The following is a 14,258-nucleotide window of genomic DNA, read 5'->3' on the forward strand; positions in this document are numbered from 1 at the left end:
GATCAATTAAAGATACATGAAGGATTCTGTTTGGACCTTATCTTACCAATTATCAAATGAAATAGTTAAAATTAATGAGATTTCTCTGTATTTCATTTTCTTCTGTGATGTCCTCGCCAGCCATGAATTAATCATTTCCTAGCTCACTTCAAAACATATTCCACAACACATACACATTTACGTGTGAGTCATACAATGATGTTATGGAGCAGTACATAGCAACAAAGAATGCATATATGCTTTCATAAATTGTACATATTTACCTCTTACATACATTTCCTTCCAACAGATTAATTATTCACTGAATTGATTTTGTTTGAGACATCTGTACAGACTGTCAATCATATACGCAAAAATTTATAGCTACCTCACATCCTGTCTCTGATCAATTTTGTATTCAACAGATTTTCTGAAGAACGGCAGCCATCTTGAAATATCTCACACTCATTTTGATAAAAACTTCTTTGAAACTTATGGTAATCAGCTTATGCCACAGTGAATCAATATAAAAGTCAAATTGATTTATAGAGTAAATTTTCACGTTCCTGGGGGAGTAACGGTGACAAGATAATGTATCACAATCTATCAATCTATTAATCTATGTCATGCATTAGAGTTATTCAGCTGAGGTATTGAGTATAGATGAATATCGACATTTGCATCATTAACATGCAGAGCTATCAATCGATTCTATGCAGTCACCAGAATCACTGCATGGATAATATCAGTGACATAACCTTAAACACTTTGAGCCAGTCTCAGCAGAGTTGGAACCAACCAAACTTTATCAGTGGCATGTTCTTATTTTGCGGTTGCATTGTCTTCCAACCCTCTTAAGAAATTCTTGCACTCTACATGGAACACTAAAACATGCTCTCATATAGAGAATAGTGGTCAACAGACCAGTTTATATGTCCTCTGTCATGACTGTCTAACCTTAGACTATATGAGTGCCATGTCCACAACAGATTTATCAAACAGGTTCTTCATGCGAGACTGAAATAACCTCTTACATACACTGATACATATTCAAATGTTTATTAGATCAATTAATGTGTTCTGTGCATTTTCTATGACAAGTGTCTATCCCCAAACTATATCAGTGCCATGTTCAATTGATTGTTTTCATTATCTACCAACTCTCCACTACAGATTTATCAAACAAGTTCTACATGCGACACTAAAGTACACTCTCAGATGGATCAATACATATTTAGATGTTCAATACATCAATTAATATGCACTGTGCATTTTCGATCAAGGCTTACCTTATTGATGTTTTATTTTACGGCCTGCTTATTGGTGAATGAAAGTCCAGTCTGATTTAAATGCTTTGATGCATGGAGAATGTTTTTTCTCTTAGTTCGATTTTTTTTGTTCAAAGCACGCAATAACCGTGTTGGTTTCTGTTCTTTCCCTACATGAACTGAATCATTTATGGACTTTTTAAAAAACTTGTAGAGAAGGAAAACAAAGTTTTATGCTTATCGACTGTACTACCAAGATGACAAAGATCACAGCTGAGTTAATGCTGTTGCATTGTACTTAGAACATGACAAAATAATTTATACCTAAACTGTCAAGGGATTGCTCATAAAGAATAACAGTCATGGACGATGACAGCAGAGAACCCTAGTTATTTATTTCCTATCTGTAACTGGTTAAAGTCGCCAGAGAATACTTGTGATGATATTTCTGAGTTGGTAGGATAAACTAAATTATGAATTATCTGTAATATTTGTAATAATTTTAAGTAGCTACAGTAATATTTGGTAATTTTGAGTAGCTCACAGTAACTTTTGGTAATTTTGAGTAGCTCAGAGTAATTTATGATTATAATTTTCAGTTGTTACAGTAATATGTTGATGATGATTTTCAGTTACTAAAGTAATGACTTTCAGTTACTAAAGTAATTAATAATGATGAAAACTTTGAGCTGCCAGGGTAATTTGTGATGATAATTTTGAGTTGAAGGATAAGTTGTGATGACAAAAGATTCAAGAGTAACATGTTGATAATAATTTTTAAAGGTTGGGATAGGTTCTTTCAAATCAATGAACACAAGTGTTAAAAAAGATCCTTGTCACTGACAGAATTCATCTATTTTGCACAATAAGTTGTGTGTTGTCCACAAGAGCACCACAGATGAATCATCATATTCTACAGAACCCCACATTTATTCATTATAAAATATATATCAATAAAAAAGCAACAAAAGTTTTCCATTACCATAAGTAATCGGCGCTAACAGAAATCTCTGAATTAATTCCAACTACATCCTAAGCAGGTGTTTATGACTCATTATCACACAGTAATGTTATATGTCATGACAAATCTACTTGATAGTTTTCAATATCATATGAAATATCATTAGCTGAAAAACTTGCTCACCTGTTACATTCAACACTAATTTAATATGTTTAGATGTACCGGTATATCTAACTTCAGAGTTCTCGATTGTGTCTGTGTCAGTTTGTTTGTCAGTGAACGAAAAATAAATACATCAATCTGAGTCATGAACATGAATTTACACTAAGTTTCTGAAACTAACTTTTCCCTATTTTTGAAAGTAACAAAGACCTTTTAAATTAGAACAAGGGGGTCCTAGGTAAAAGAGATTGAAAACCTGGGAAGAATCATCACTATGGTGGTGGTCTGTAGATAATCGAGTTTGGACCAGGCCGCTTCTGTTTTATTATTCTGGTTTATTGTTTTAGCACTGTAGACACCACTGCTATCAACCTCAAGAGCACACCTTAAAATTGTGATTTATTTATTTATTGTTTAATGTTGTGCACATCAATTTTCTATTTTCTATTTTCTATTAGCTATATGATTGTGGCGTGTAAATAATTGGGTCCGGACCAAACAACCCAGTGATTGACATCATAAGCATTGATCTATACAAATGGGATGCATCAACCAACTGAAAGAGCTGGCCCATATGATTCTGTTAGTCACCTCTTACGACAAGCATGGGTTGCTGAGGAATTTCAACATGGGTAGTGAAAAGTGAGGAGACTTCAGTATAACGTAACAAATCATGAAGAGATCACTATGGCTTGGTATAATCTTAAGGGATCTGAACTCAAATGTTTTATGTGACTGTCAAACAATTTAACTACTTGGTCACTCAGTCCTCCTCACAAAAAGCAAAACTTACAATGCTTATGAGGATAAAAAATGTGACGAAGGTCCGCCCCAGAACTGTTGTTGCGTAGACGTCTCCATACCCTACGGTTGACATGGTTACCAACAGGAAGTAGAGGCACTCCCAGTAGGTCAACTTTTGGGGATTTGAGAAATTGAAGAAAAAGTCTCCAGAATTCTCAATCTGAAATGACAAAAAACAAACATAAACAGCAGGTAGTGAAAACTGAGAAACATTAAAAAGGCTTATGAGAAGTTTGCAACAAATCCTACGATGTGTATCACTAAAATGACAATACCTTACTTTTCAAAACAACAATGGGTAGCTTAAGTACATTCTAGATCTATTTCATCTCCGGCCAAAAGTACAATTAACACCAATGCCATGTACAGATACTACTTACAATCAGTATGAAAGAACTAGTATTTGACCTTATTTATTTGCATGCATTTTACACACTTAAAACATGAGCTTCTGAAAATGCATCTGAAGACTAGGGACTGTTCATATCTTTATGGCAAGAGGGTGGATGCTGATTTTAATGTGGGTTACCAATTTTGTTCTGGGGAGTTAGTGGGGGGGGATCATCAATTTTGTACACTTGTAGTATTACTAAGGGTGAGGTGAGGGTTGTCAGCAATTTTGTACACAATAATAGCTTAAAATTATGCTTAGCAATTGTGGAAAATGTGTGTGTTGAAGCGGAGGGCATTGATTCATATATGATGTGTGGGTGTGGGTGTGGGTGTGGGTGTGGGTGTGGGTGTGGGTGTGGGTGTGGGTGTGGGTGTGGGTGTTGAGGGTTCACTTACTTCGAACATAAATTTTACGCGGGTTATTCACTTTGTACATACTTCTCCATAAACATCATCATCATCCCTCAGCCATCTAGAATGGTCCCCCATGTTTCGAGCAATCACATAACATCCTACAAGAATAGGTACTTAAAATGACCAGCAGTGTTTTTCTGGTATGGCTTGAGAGTGCTGTTTTATGTTGTTAGTTTGTTGATAGAACTCCAGTCAATAATATTTCAGCTACTGTAAATAAACGAACTTGAAAGACATTGAAACGTGTTGTAGGGAAAAATGATGGAGAGTGAAAGCAGATGTTACATCATGGGATGGTGGAATTAGGTAAACAGCTATTATATACTTGGATGCTATTGTAATATAATACAACAACACATGTGAATATAGAGTAATAGTAACTAATAACAGCATTGACAAACATGATGGAAAGATATACTCAGAGCACTCAAAGTAGGGCACTACTTGCAACAAGTTACCATCAAGCCTGGGCAAAACAATCCCATGATTGATACCATGAGCAGCATCTAAAGGGTACAATGATATCAACTAAGATATAAAATCCTGCCACTTGAACCATGCTTATTCCCAACAAGAACATCAAATATAGCATGGCAAGTATTACTCCTGGCAGTGTACAAACTAGGGCCTGTCCGACTGCCCGAAACTGGCTAGATTTCCAATGGCCAGTCGAAATTTACAGCTAGTCAGCCCAATGGCCTTGTCAAAATTTTAGAAAACATGTTTGAGGATTTTTCTTTGGATTGGCTGGTCTGGTTAAACCCATTTTGGGATGGTAACATTTTGAAGTTATATTTTCCTTTACAGGTCTGCTATGTCTGTTAGTGGTAGTGATAGTTATCTCCCCTCGTCAGATACTTGCAATCCATTTTAACCTGAACTGTGCTTGAGTTCTGATCACACCCAAAGAAATATCTTTGTGCTTTAAGTCTGTCGCTTGAGCAGAGTTGAAAATGATGAATTTGCAATGATTGCATGGTGATGTTATTCCATAATTATTCTCCTTATCTGACCATCAGAGATTTTAATTGTTTCTTTGGGCACAAAGGACGATGGGGTAATATCAAGTGAACATGAGAAAAAACAAAAATCCTGTCATAATTCATAACTGGTATCAAATAACTTGTAATGATCAAAATCATGTCCTGCCAGTGTTTAGACAGTTGCCTATCGTCAATGTGAGGTTGCCAGTGAGTCCTATGCAAGTCTCTCACCAGGTGGAGGAAGCCAGCCGCAGCGAGCCAGAGACTGACGAAGTACGCCACTAGCTGGACCAGCCGGATCATGGTGCTGGTCTTGAGGATGTTGAGGTATGTCAAGATGTCTGGGATGGACATCAGCCGCAACGCTCTCAGGAATCTCAAACCTGGAAGACACAAGACAGAAAGTTACATCATCTGCAACACTCTCAGAAACCTTGGGATTAGTCACTATGATCAGACCAAAGTAATCCCCTTCCTATTCTCAGAGACAAAACACTAGTGGCAAGTGAATTAGTCCTATCAGACAGAGACAGTCAGCCACAGAGACACAGACACAGAGACAGAGAGAGTGAGAGAGAGCGAGTGAGAGTGAGAGAGAGAGAGAGAGAGAGAGAGAGAGAGAGAGAGAATTCCTATTTTATGGCAGACAATCCAGTGATAGACACCCTGAGCATCCATCTATGCAACTGGGATATGAACTCTTTCATCAACCAAGTCAGGAAGTCTCACCACCTGATCCCAGTAGTTGCCTCTTACAATAAGCATGGGTTGCTGAAGACCAATTCTAACCAAGTTCTTACAGGATTAAAGACAACATTCTCAGGAACCTCTGGTCTATCACATTTTTACCAAACCTTAGGGCAATGGGCTAGTTAGAGTGTTCATGTTTTAAGCCGATAACAAGGGTTTGAGTCCTCACATGGGTACAGCGTGTGAAGCCCGTTTTTGGAGTCCCCCACTGTAATATTTTCAGTAATATTGCTAAAAGCGGTGCAAAACTAAACTCACTCATCTGGGTCTGATTCTCAAAAGCATACCATAGACAAATAGTTTATTGATCTCCATCACATGCTGCGACTGGGACCATCCTATTATTGGCTAAAATGATACTCACTAGAAGTACAGGAATTATTAATCTCCAAAATGATAGAGCACATTACACAGATCATTAAAAGTCAGAAATTAAACAAGGCTACAAGACAGTAAATGAGATTCTCTAGCCCTCAGTGGATGCAGAATCAGTTGTGATTGGATCATCTTGTGTAAGATTTTTGCATTTTTAAATGTATCCATTAACTAATCTGACAATACTTTTTCAATTTTCATTTCTCTCCTTTTTAACACAGTGACTTAAGCTGAATGAATGCAGAACTATTTTCAAGTAGGTGAAATTTGGTGTGGAACTACGGTTGGTGCGTTAAACTTTCTGTACTTAGAAATGGAATCGGTTAAACAAACCATTATTATGTTTTTATTGTGGCTTTTGGGCTATACTGTCCATTTATATACATTTAACACCTACTATCAACCTGGTAATATTTTAGAACTACAAATGAAAAACGTCTCACAGCTAAGGGACATAACTCTGCACAGCGAGCTGCATTTCCTTCAGGGAAAAGGTGAGTCATGCCGACCCCTGGTGGGTAAATGTCAAGGCTAATCTGTTGGCTATTAAAAGCATGGCATTCTAATGGAAAGCACAGCCATAATATATATTTCCTATAACAAAAACTTGACATCTCAGCTATCAGATCGCAACAAGTATGACATAATGGCCTTATTATACACAACTGTTCTGACCTTACAAGAGTAAGCAAAGTGTGTGTGTCACAATAATTATCGCTAGATGATAAGGTTAATAAATATTCTTTTTGTCATCAAGACTAATTCAGCTCTCCATCCCTCCCACTTGACCGACGCTCACAAATGCTGTAAGTTCTCTTTGAATGTCACATCGCTCATTAGGCAATGTTTTGTGAGAGCATTGTGCTTGATTGATGTTTGCCGTAACATTCAAGAACATGGAGTATCCCACTGGGTGAATACGGCGTTATACCCTTCACAGCAATATTGCTGCAATATCACAGTAAGGGACACTGTGAATGGGTTCACACATTCTGCCAGTGGAATCATTGACTGGCATGTGATCCATGTCTTAACAATGATGCTATGTAGATGCTTCGGAACTTAATCATTACGGATGAGAGAGGGACTATGGCTTAACACTGTTTTTAGCTAGCAATATCACAGTGAGTATGTGATGTGGCTTTAAAAGGCGTTTAGCACAGGGGGTATGTGAGTGTGCTTTAAGCAGTATGGGTGGAAACAGACACCTAGGTTTGGCTTCAGACATGGAACACTGGGACTCAAACCTGGGTCTCTAGTGTGACAAGCATCTGCTAAAACCACTATGCCATTCTATTATCATCACAGGGTGTGGGGGTGTTTTTCACAATACCTTAGCAGAGGTGAGTTGCCTGAACTAGTTTTGGGTAGATGTCTGATTGACCAGTCTGAGTGTGATTGAGTGATTGATTGGTTGTTCGGCTGATTGTTCGGTTGATTGTTCGGTTGACTGACTGACTGACTGACTGACTGACTGACTGACTGGGTGACTGATTGGGTGACCGACTGACTGATTGATTGAGAGTGAGCTAGTTCATTTTCAGGCAAGTGTGTTTCAGTCTTCAGGCCACCCCTAAGAAGCAATCCCGAAAAAAGGCTTCACACATTGTTCCCATGTGAGGAATGGAACAAAAGTCTCCATAAGGGAACACTCCTGCAGATGTGAATATAAATGCTTGAAGAGATTTAAAATACTTTGCTTACAGTCTACCTGCTCATATCTGTAAAAGAATCATTAAATAACACTACGCTATGTATGTATCCACCTCTTACAGCTGCTTCTGCACTTTAGGCGAAGTTACGGTTGTACATACTGATTACTGGCAGATAACATAAATAGGGATGAGAAGTCTCTGAGGCAAACTGCCTACTTGGTAGCATCTCAGTTCAATAAAACTTTGCATCCTAACAGCTGCTTCTCTGCCCATTCTGTAAGTACTTAAATCTTTTTGTGCTTCAAAATAGTAAGGGAGTAAATCCATGATGAGTGTAATCAGAAAATATTTATTTCCTTGACACACAACCGATGAGCAGGTACTAGGGCTGGCTGTTATTATAGAATTTTGAGATTGATAACTACTTACTAAATATTCATTGATTGTTAATAAACAGAGAACTAACTTTGAGCAAAAATGCCAACAATGTCTGAAATAAATTAATATATTTCAAATCACTGGCGAGCTGGGTTTTTGCATTGATTATAAACAAAACAGTGTCCTGAACATAATTTAGATGCAGATGTAGAATATAATTGTACATTAATATATTGTGCAAGGAAACAAAAAAAACCAACCCTGATTACAAAAGTTAATGTATGATATTATCGATAACCAAATTTTCCTGCTGATAATCATTAATAATTTCTCTCATTGACAATATTTCTGATTATCGATCATTCGATCCAACCCTATCTGGCACTTGTGTTACAATTCCCTCTGGTCACAAACAGTCTGTAATCGGATTAGATTAATGCAGTGTTACACATTGGAAATCTCCTCCAGCGGTTAAATACAGGTAACACTTGGCAAATTTTCTATCCCAACCATATCATATAAAATTCAGTCACGGCATTGTTGGAATGAGTCGATAGATCGGTAATTTCTGCCTCTTACAGCCATGATCCAATGGGACCAGGTCATCCTGTTGCTATAACTACAAGAAGATGGAATCATGGGATATCTCAAACAATTCTCATTGTCAGAGCGACATAAAAGACACGACACTTCATTAGACATGTGAGGAATTCTAAATCCCAACACGGCAATCAATTACCCCAAACCGACTTCTCGTCTCACTTCAACAGATTGTGTAGACGAACAAGGATGTATTATTCACTGCACTGTGGTGTGCAGCATCCCCCACCTTGCACATCCACGGTATTACGTCTCCATTCTGTTATGATAAATACCCTCAATCCATTTGCCACCTTAACTTCATTTTGAATCTTGTCAAATGAAACAATCCTTGAATGAGTCGCCCAACAATATAACGCTGATTGTAACAAGCAGCTATATTACTGAGCCACTTTGTGAAATAACACAATGGCGAATGTCTCATAGCATGACTTCTGTCTTCTTATCTTAATACCTAGGAAACATGTTTCCCAGCCAAAACTTCGGGTACAAATCTTTCGATTCTTTTTAACAAACTGATGGTTTGTTTATACCATGCTGCTCATTTTGAATATTGGTAATAAACATTCAGAAGGGTTACTAAATGGTTACTGAGAAGCGGAAATCTGTGCTCTGTGATAAACAGGATGGAGATGGCGACATCACTTCAGCAACAAACTGGTGAATGGAGTAGAGAAATATTCCAGCCATATGATAGGGAAACTATACTCTTCAAAAGAAATAGGGGATAATGAACTTTCAATTTGGATAGGAAGTGTAAATGTTAATAATTTCCCTCTATTACCACTCCTAAACACAACACATGATATGCACGTGAACAATGCAGTAGCCCCATGGGGTTCCATTCTTGATTTTGACATTTTTTCAAAAAGGTCGAAAAATCATGTAGAACATTAATTTTGACACTCATCTTGCATCACACATATGTTAGTGTTTGTTTCTAGTCGTTTGTTTCAAAACGAAAATCATATGCATGCAAATTACATGCCATACACCAGTCATCTTTCAAAAGCGACTACATTCCAAATAACTATGTAACTGTAAGGAAGTGTAAATGGTGATGCACTCTCAAAACATTTAATAAAATCATATCAACTGATATATATGATTGACTCCAATAAATCTCCTAAATATTTTAAGCGTAAATTAAAAAAATGAAGATCCCCTACTTTTTTTTAAGAGTATAGAAGTGGGCTACATATATTGTATCCATGTGGGGAATCGAACTCAATGAGTGAGGATGAATGCTGTGTTTAGCAATATTCCTTCAACATCATAGCAGGGGATACGAGAAATGGGCTTCACATATCATACCCATGTGGGGAATCGAACTCAGTACTTCGGTGTGATGAGCGAAAGGTTGACCACTAACTCCTCTCCTCTGTCCAGTTTGAAGAGAAGTAATTATCACGACACTCATGCAAGAGAATACTGAATGTTTCATAAGACTACATACAGGGAAAATGTCATCATAAGAAAGTACAGAGATCAAATGATTCATTCCAAGCATTCAGTATTCCATTCCACCAGATTCTCCATCCCAGAGGAGACAATTGGAGAGTTCAGCTTACAGTATATTTCCCTCGGGTGGCTCAACATCTTATCACATAGACTACTGCTGGCAATATCAGACCACAATCACTTTTCATATATAACATGACGCTCTCATGATTTTTTCTGTCAGCAATATGTGCTACTTTACTAAACACACATAATAGGATAACATCAGCCTCTGAAATAAATCACTGTTTAAATTAAATTGAACACACGGGATTAATTCCCTTGGGGGCTCCGATAAAACATTATTGAAATCGAAAATAATTCCCAAGGCAAAATAAATGAATTTATTTCCAAACAATGTTTAATTTCAAGTCACTTGGGACAATGCACATTCAATAATCATAAAATCTTACGTATAGAATAAATACACATAAAAGTTTAAACTGCAAAAATAAAAATATAGTTTCCATACTTGACTGAAGTTGGATGAGATGAGTGAATATTCATTAGGTGTGAGTTTTTGTGAGATTTGTGATGATAGTCTGGATAATGTAGTCTGGACTAGACAGCTCCGTGATAGACACCAAGAGTGGGTAGGTGGGTGGGTGAGTGAGTGAGTGAGTGAGTGAGTGAGTGAGTGAGTGAGTGAGTGAGTCTGACCCAAATCCTCATTGGCTATATCAGTGAGTGTATTGGTTGGATTGGATGAAAATTATTTTGGTAAGAACACAACATGTCAGCATAACAAGAAATTCAAAGTCTTGACATTTTTCATTATGGAGCTGACAGATCAAGCCCCATTATGATGACAAATAGGGACCAGGACTCTTGACTAGTCTCAGTATCCTGAGTGATACTACTAAGGGAGACAACTGCACAGAATAAGAATAACCAAAAGTAAGTGAGGGAGGGAGGTAACATTATACTGCACTCAGTAATATTCTAGCTATATGGACATGGTCTGTGAATAATCGAGTCTGGACCAGACAATCAACGGATCATCAGCATGAGCACTGATCTAAGGAATTGGGATGTCATGACATGTGTCAGCTGCCTCTTACAACAAGCATGAGATGCTGAAGATAAGTTTTATCCTTGATCTTCATGAGTAGAACCCAAAGTAATGCAGGTGTTTGATTATAGTGCTGACAAATCAAGGATCAGTATAATTAAAAGTGCTAATGAATGATTCTGTGATGTCTAAGGGAGACAACTGCATGGCAAGAATGGCAGCTAAGACAACTGAGTGAACAGTGCCCTTGATAAAATGCCATTATCTATTACAATCATATATATGTATTAGGACCATTTGAAAGTGAAATGTGTATCATACCAAAATACATAAAACACTGAACTAATGAAACTATCTTTCAATCAAGCTTTAGTTTTGAATAAGACATCTAAATAATACCACTCCATTTGAATACACTGAACCAAACTTTACTTCAAGGTGAACTCAGTAATTGAACTAAAAATAAAAAGCCAGGTGCTACTTAAAAAGTGGTATCATGTTCAGATCAAACAGAATATCAAGCCAATCTATGAACATACTGATCATGATGGTCTAAATGACCTCAACAAATGGCATGTAACAAAGGATATGAGGAGCTAGTTCACTGTATGGCTTGTTCCAGCTCTTGCTGAGGGTTGTTTGGTTTGGCTTGTTTTGGCGCATTACACTGATTGATTAATTGTTATTTAATGCTGCAATATTTGATGCCCCAGCTAGGGTTGATATCTGTAAATAATCAAGTATGGACCAGACAATTCAGTGATTGACATCATGAGCATCAATCTATGCAACTGGGACACAACAACATATGTCAGCCAAGTCGGTGAGCCAGACCATCCAATCCCATAAGTCGCTTCTAACAACAAGCATCAGGGAATTGAACCAAAGTCTTAAGCATGATGAGCAGAAGCAGAACCATTAGGCCACTCAATCACCTGCATAAGCTATACCCTATGATATTGGATATGGCTTTCATGACAAGCTGTTTAAAGTTGCATCAGAATTCTGTCATCAAAACACAGTAATGCATATAGCATAATTAATATTTAAATAATTTGAGTAACTTTAGAATTTCATTGGGACATTGCGTCAGGTGTTGAAATGCACAACTGGATTCATGGCCGTAATACCACATAATAGAAAGAAGACCAAGGTTTATACATTCTTTTCTTTGTACATGTAAAGATCTTGTTTTATAATGTGACAATGTCACCCATATTTTGGATTACATAGGTAAAAGGAATTCTGGAACCTTTCACTGACACCAATGTTGTTGTCATATAGACAAAATATCAACATCTTGAATAAATGGGAAACTGGTTGGGTTATGTGGGCCTTAGGACAGTATCTACTGGCTAACAAGGATAAGTTGAGCACTGACCTATCAACTGACCCGCATTAGCATGTTTAAGTGACACCCACTGGTGCTTGCCATTGCAAGCAATGGGGACGCGGGTTGTCCGCGATCAAATGCAGTGCAATGGGTGAGAGTCTTATGAGCTGGGCGTGTACAGCTTCACATAGAATCAGTTTCATCATCATACAGTGCAAGCACAATAGCTTCCATCTGCTCTACCTTTCACAAACCACTACTGCTCATAAATACATTCACTGCACTGGTCAAGCTTATCGGAAGAGTTGAAAGTTTAGTGCATGCATCAGAAGATTCATAAAGGAGTGAGAAAGTCAGAATTGTATCAGCAAGATAATGACAAATAATATGTAAACATTCTAATTAACATGAAACATACGTGTTATGCATCAAAATAATACATGAATATATAGTGGATAGATTTGTGGTACAAAGGCATGAACAGATATTTCAAATATAGCTGCTGTAGAAGCCATGTTTAAAATGAATATTCTCTCTCCAAGATCTGGAGACATTCATTGTAAAACATTAATCGAAAAGTTATGGAACATAAAATTGTGTGCTCAGCCAAACAAATTCCATCTGTTTTGAACACATTCTTAATTGAACATCTATCACGCACACAGTAAGCAATTTTCCTTTTCTTTTTGTAAAATATAAAACATCCTGAAACAAATTACTTTTGAAAAACTCCCAGCCTCTCTACCTCTGACATAGCCTCTGAGTATGGAACTGACACTGAGTAAATTCTCACCTAGCCAGTTTCTGTCCAGGTAGATGGCCACGAAGGAAGGGGGGATTGTGAAGTAGTCCACAAATGAGAACAACTCCAGCCAGAACCATAGCTTGTCGTTGGCCGCCACGAACTGCCACAGAAAAAACACAGACATTAGCAAAATGTTGTTTATTTTTGTTTTATTTGTTGTTTAAAGTTGCACTTTGCTATTTTCTGTTTGTACCTAATCTGGACCAGACAATCCAGTGACTGACATCATGATCATCAATCTATGCAACTGGGATACAATGACATGTGGCCATCAAGTCAATGAGCACCTGTTCCCCTTAGTCGTCTCGTATGACAAACATGGATTGCTGAACAATTCTAACCCAGAACTTCATGGGTCCATGATCAAAATGGTAGTGACTTTCAAGAATTATCATCACAAGAGCAGTGACCTTCAATGACATTAAAATGGTAGTGATCTTTATGGACATCATCAAAACAATACTGATCTTCAATGATATTAAAATGGTAGTGACCATCATGGGCATTCGCAAAATAGTAGTCACCTACATGGATGACAGCAAAATGGTTGTTACCACTTTCCGATGGTAGGATATGTTTCTGTTAAATTCACACATATATAAATATACTTGTAAAATATCTCATCTACTCAACTAGAAAACATTTCCCTGCACAATTTAGACAGCAGTTTATTATTACACATCAAGACCTTTCTTGCATTGAACAAAAAGGCCCTACAAATTGATGACATAGCTGTCAATTCTCTATCACTACACTGCCGAGTCCCGAGAAGCCGCCCAGAAACAATTCATCATCCAGGAGAATCCCTGTTGTGATAAGTGTCATTTCCTGGCTAAGCACTTAATAAGGTCATCCTATATTCTAAATAGCTCCAGCAATCTCCTAC

At 37.4% G+C, this 14,258-nt stretch overlaps 1 protein-coding gene across 7 annotated transcripts in view; it reads right to left on the reverse strand.

The window, feature by feature from the left end:
* The window catches only part of LOC137283455 (calcium-activated potassium channel slowpoke-like), a 139,685-nt gene that overhangs the window by 48,700 nt on the left and 76,727 nt on the right, over positions 1-14,258 (reverse strand). For all 7 annotated transcript variants that reach the window (XM_067814960.1, XM_067814959.1, XM_067814956.1 and 4 more), the window contains exons 5-7: positions 13,361-13,472; positions 5,196-5,347; positions 3,164-3,334 (exon numbers count right to left, since the gene is read on the reverse strand). In XM_067814960.1, the coding sequence (XP_067671061.1) occupies positions 3,164-3,334; positions 5,196-5,347; positions 13,361-13,472 (435 nt within the window). The remainder of the gene's footprint in view (positions 1-3,163; positions 3,335-5,195; positions 5,348-13,360; positions 13,473-14,258) is intronic.

This window comes from Haliotis asinina, chromosome 5, assembly GCF_037392515.1.
Source record: "Haliotis asinina isolate JCU_RB_2024 chromosome 5, JCU_Hal_asi_v2, whole genome shotgun sequence".
In the NCBI taxonomy this organism is placed as follows: Eukaryota; Metazoa; Mollusca; class Gastropoda; order Lepetellida; family Haliotidae; genus Haliotis; species Haliotis asinina.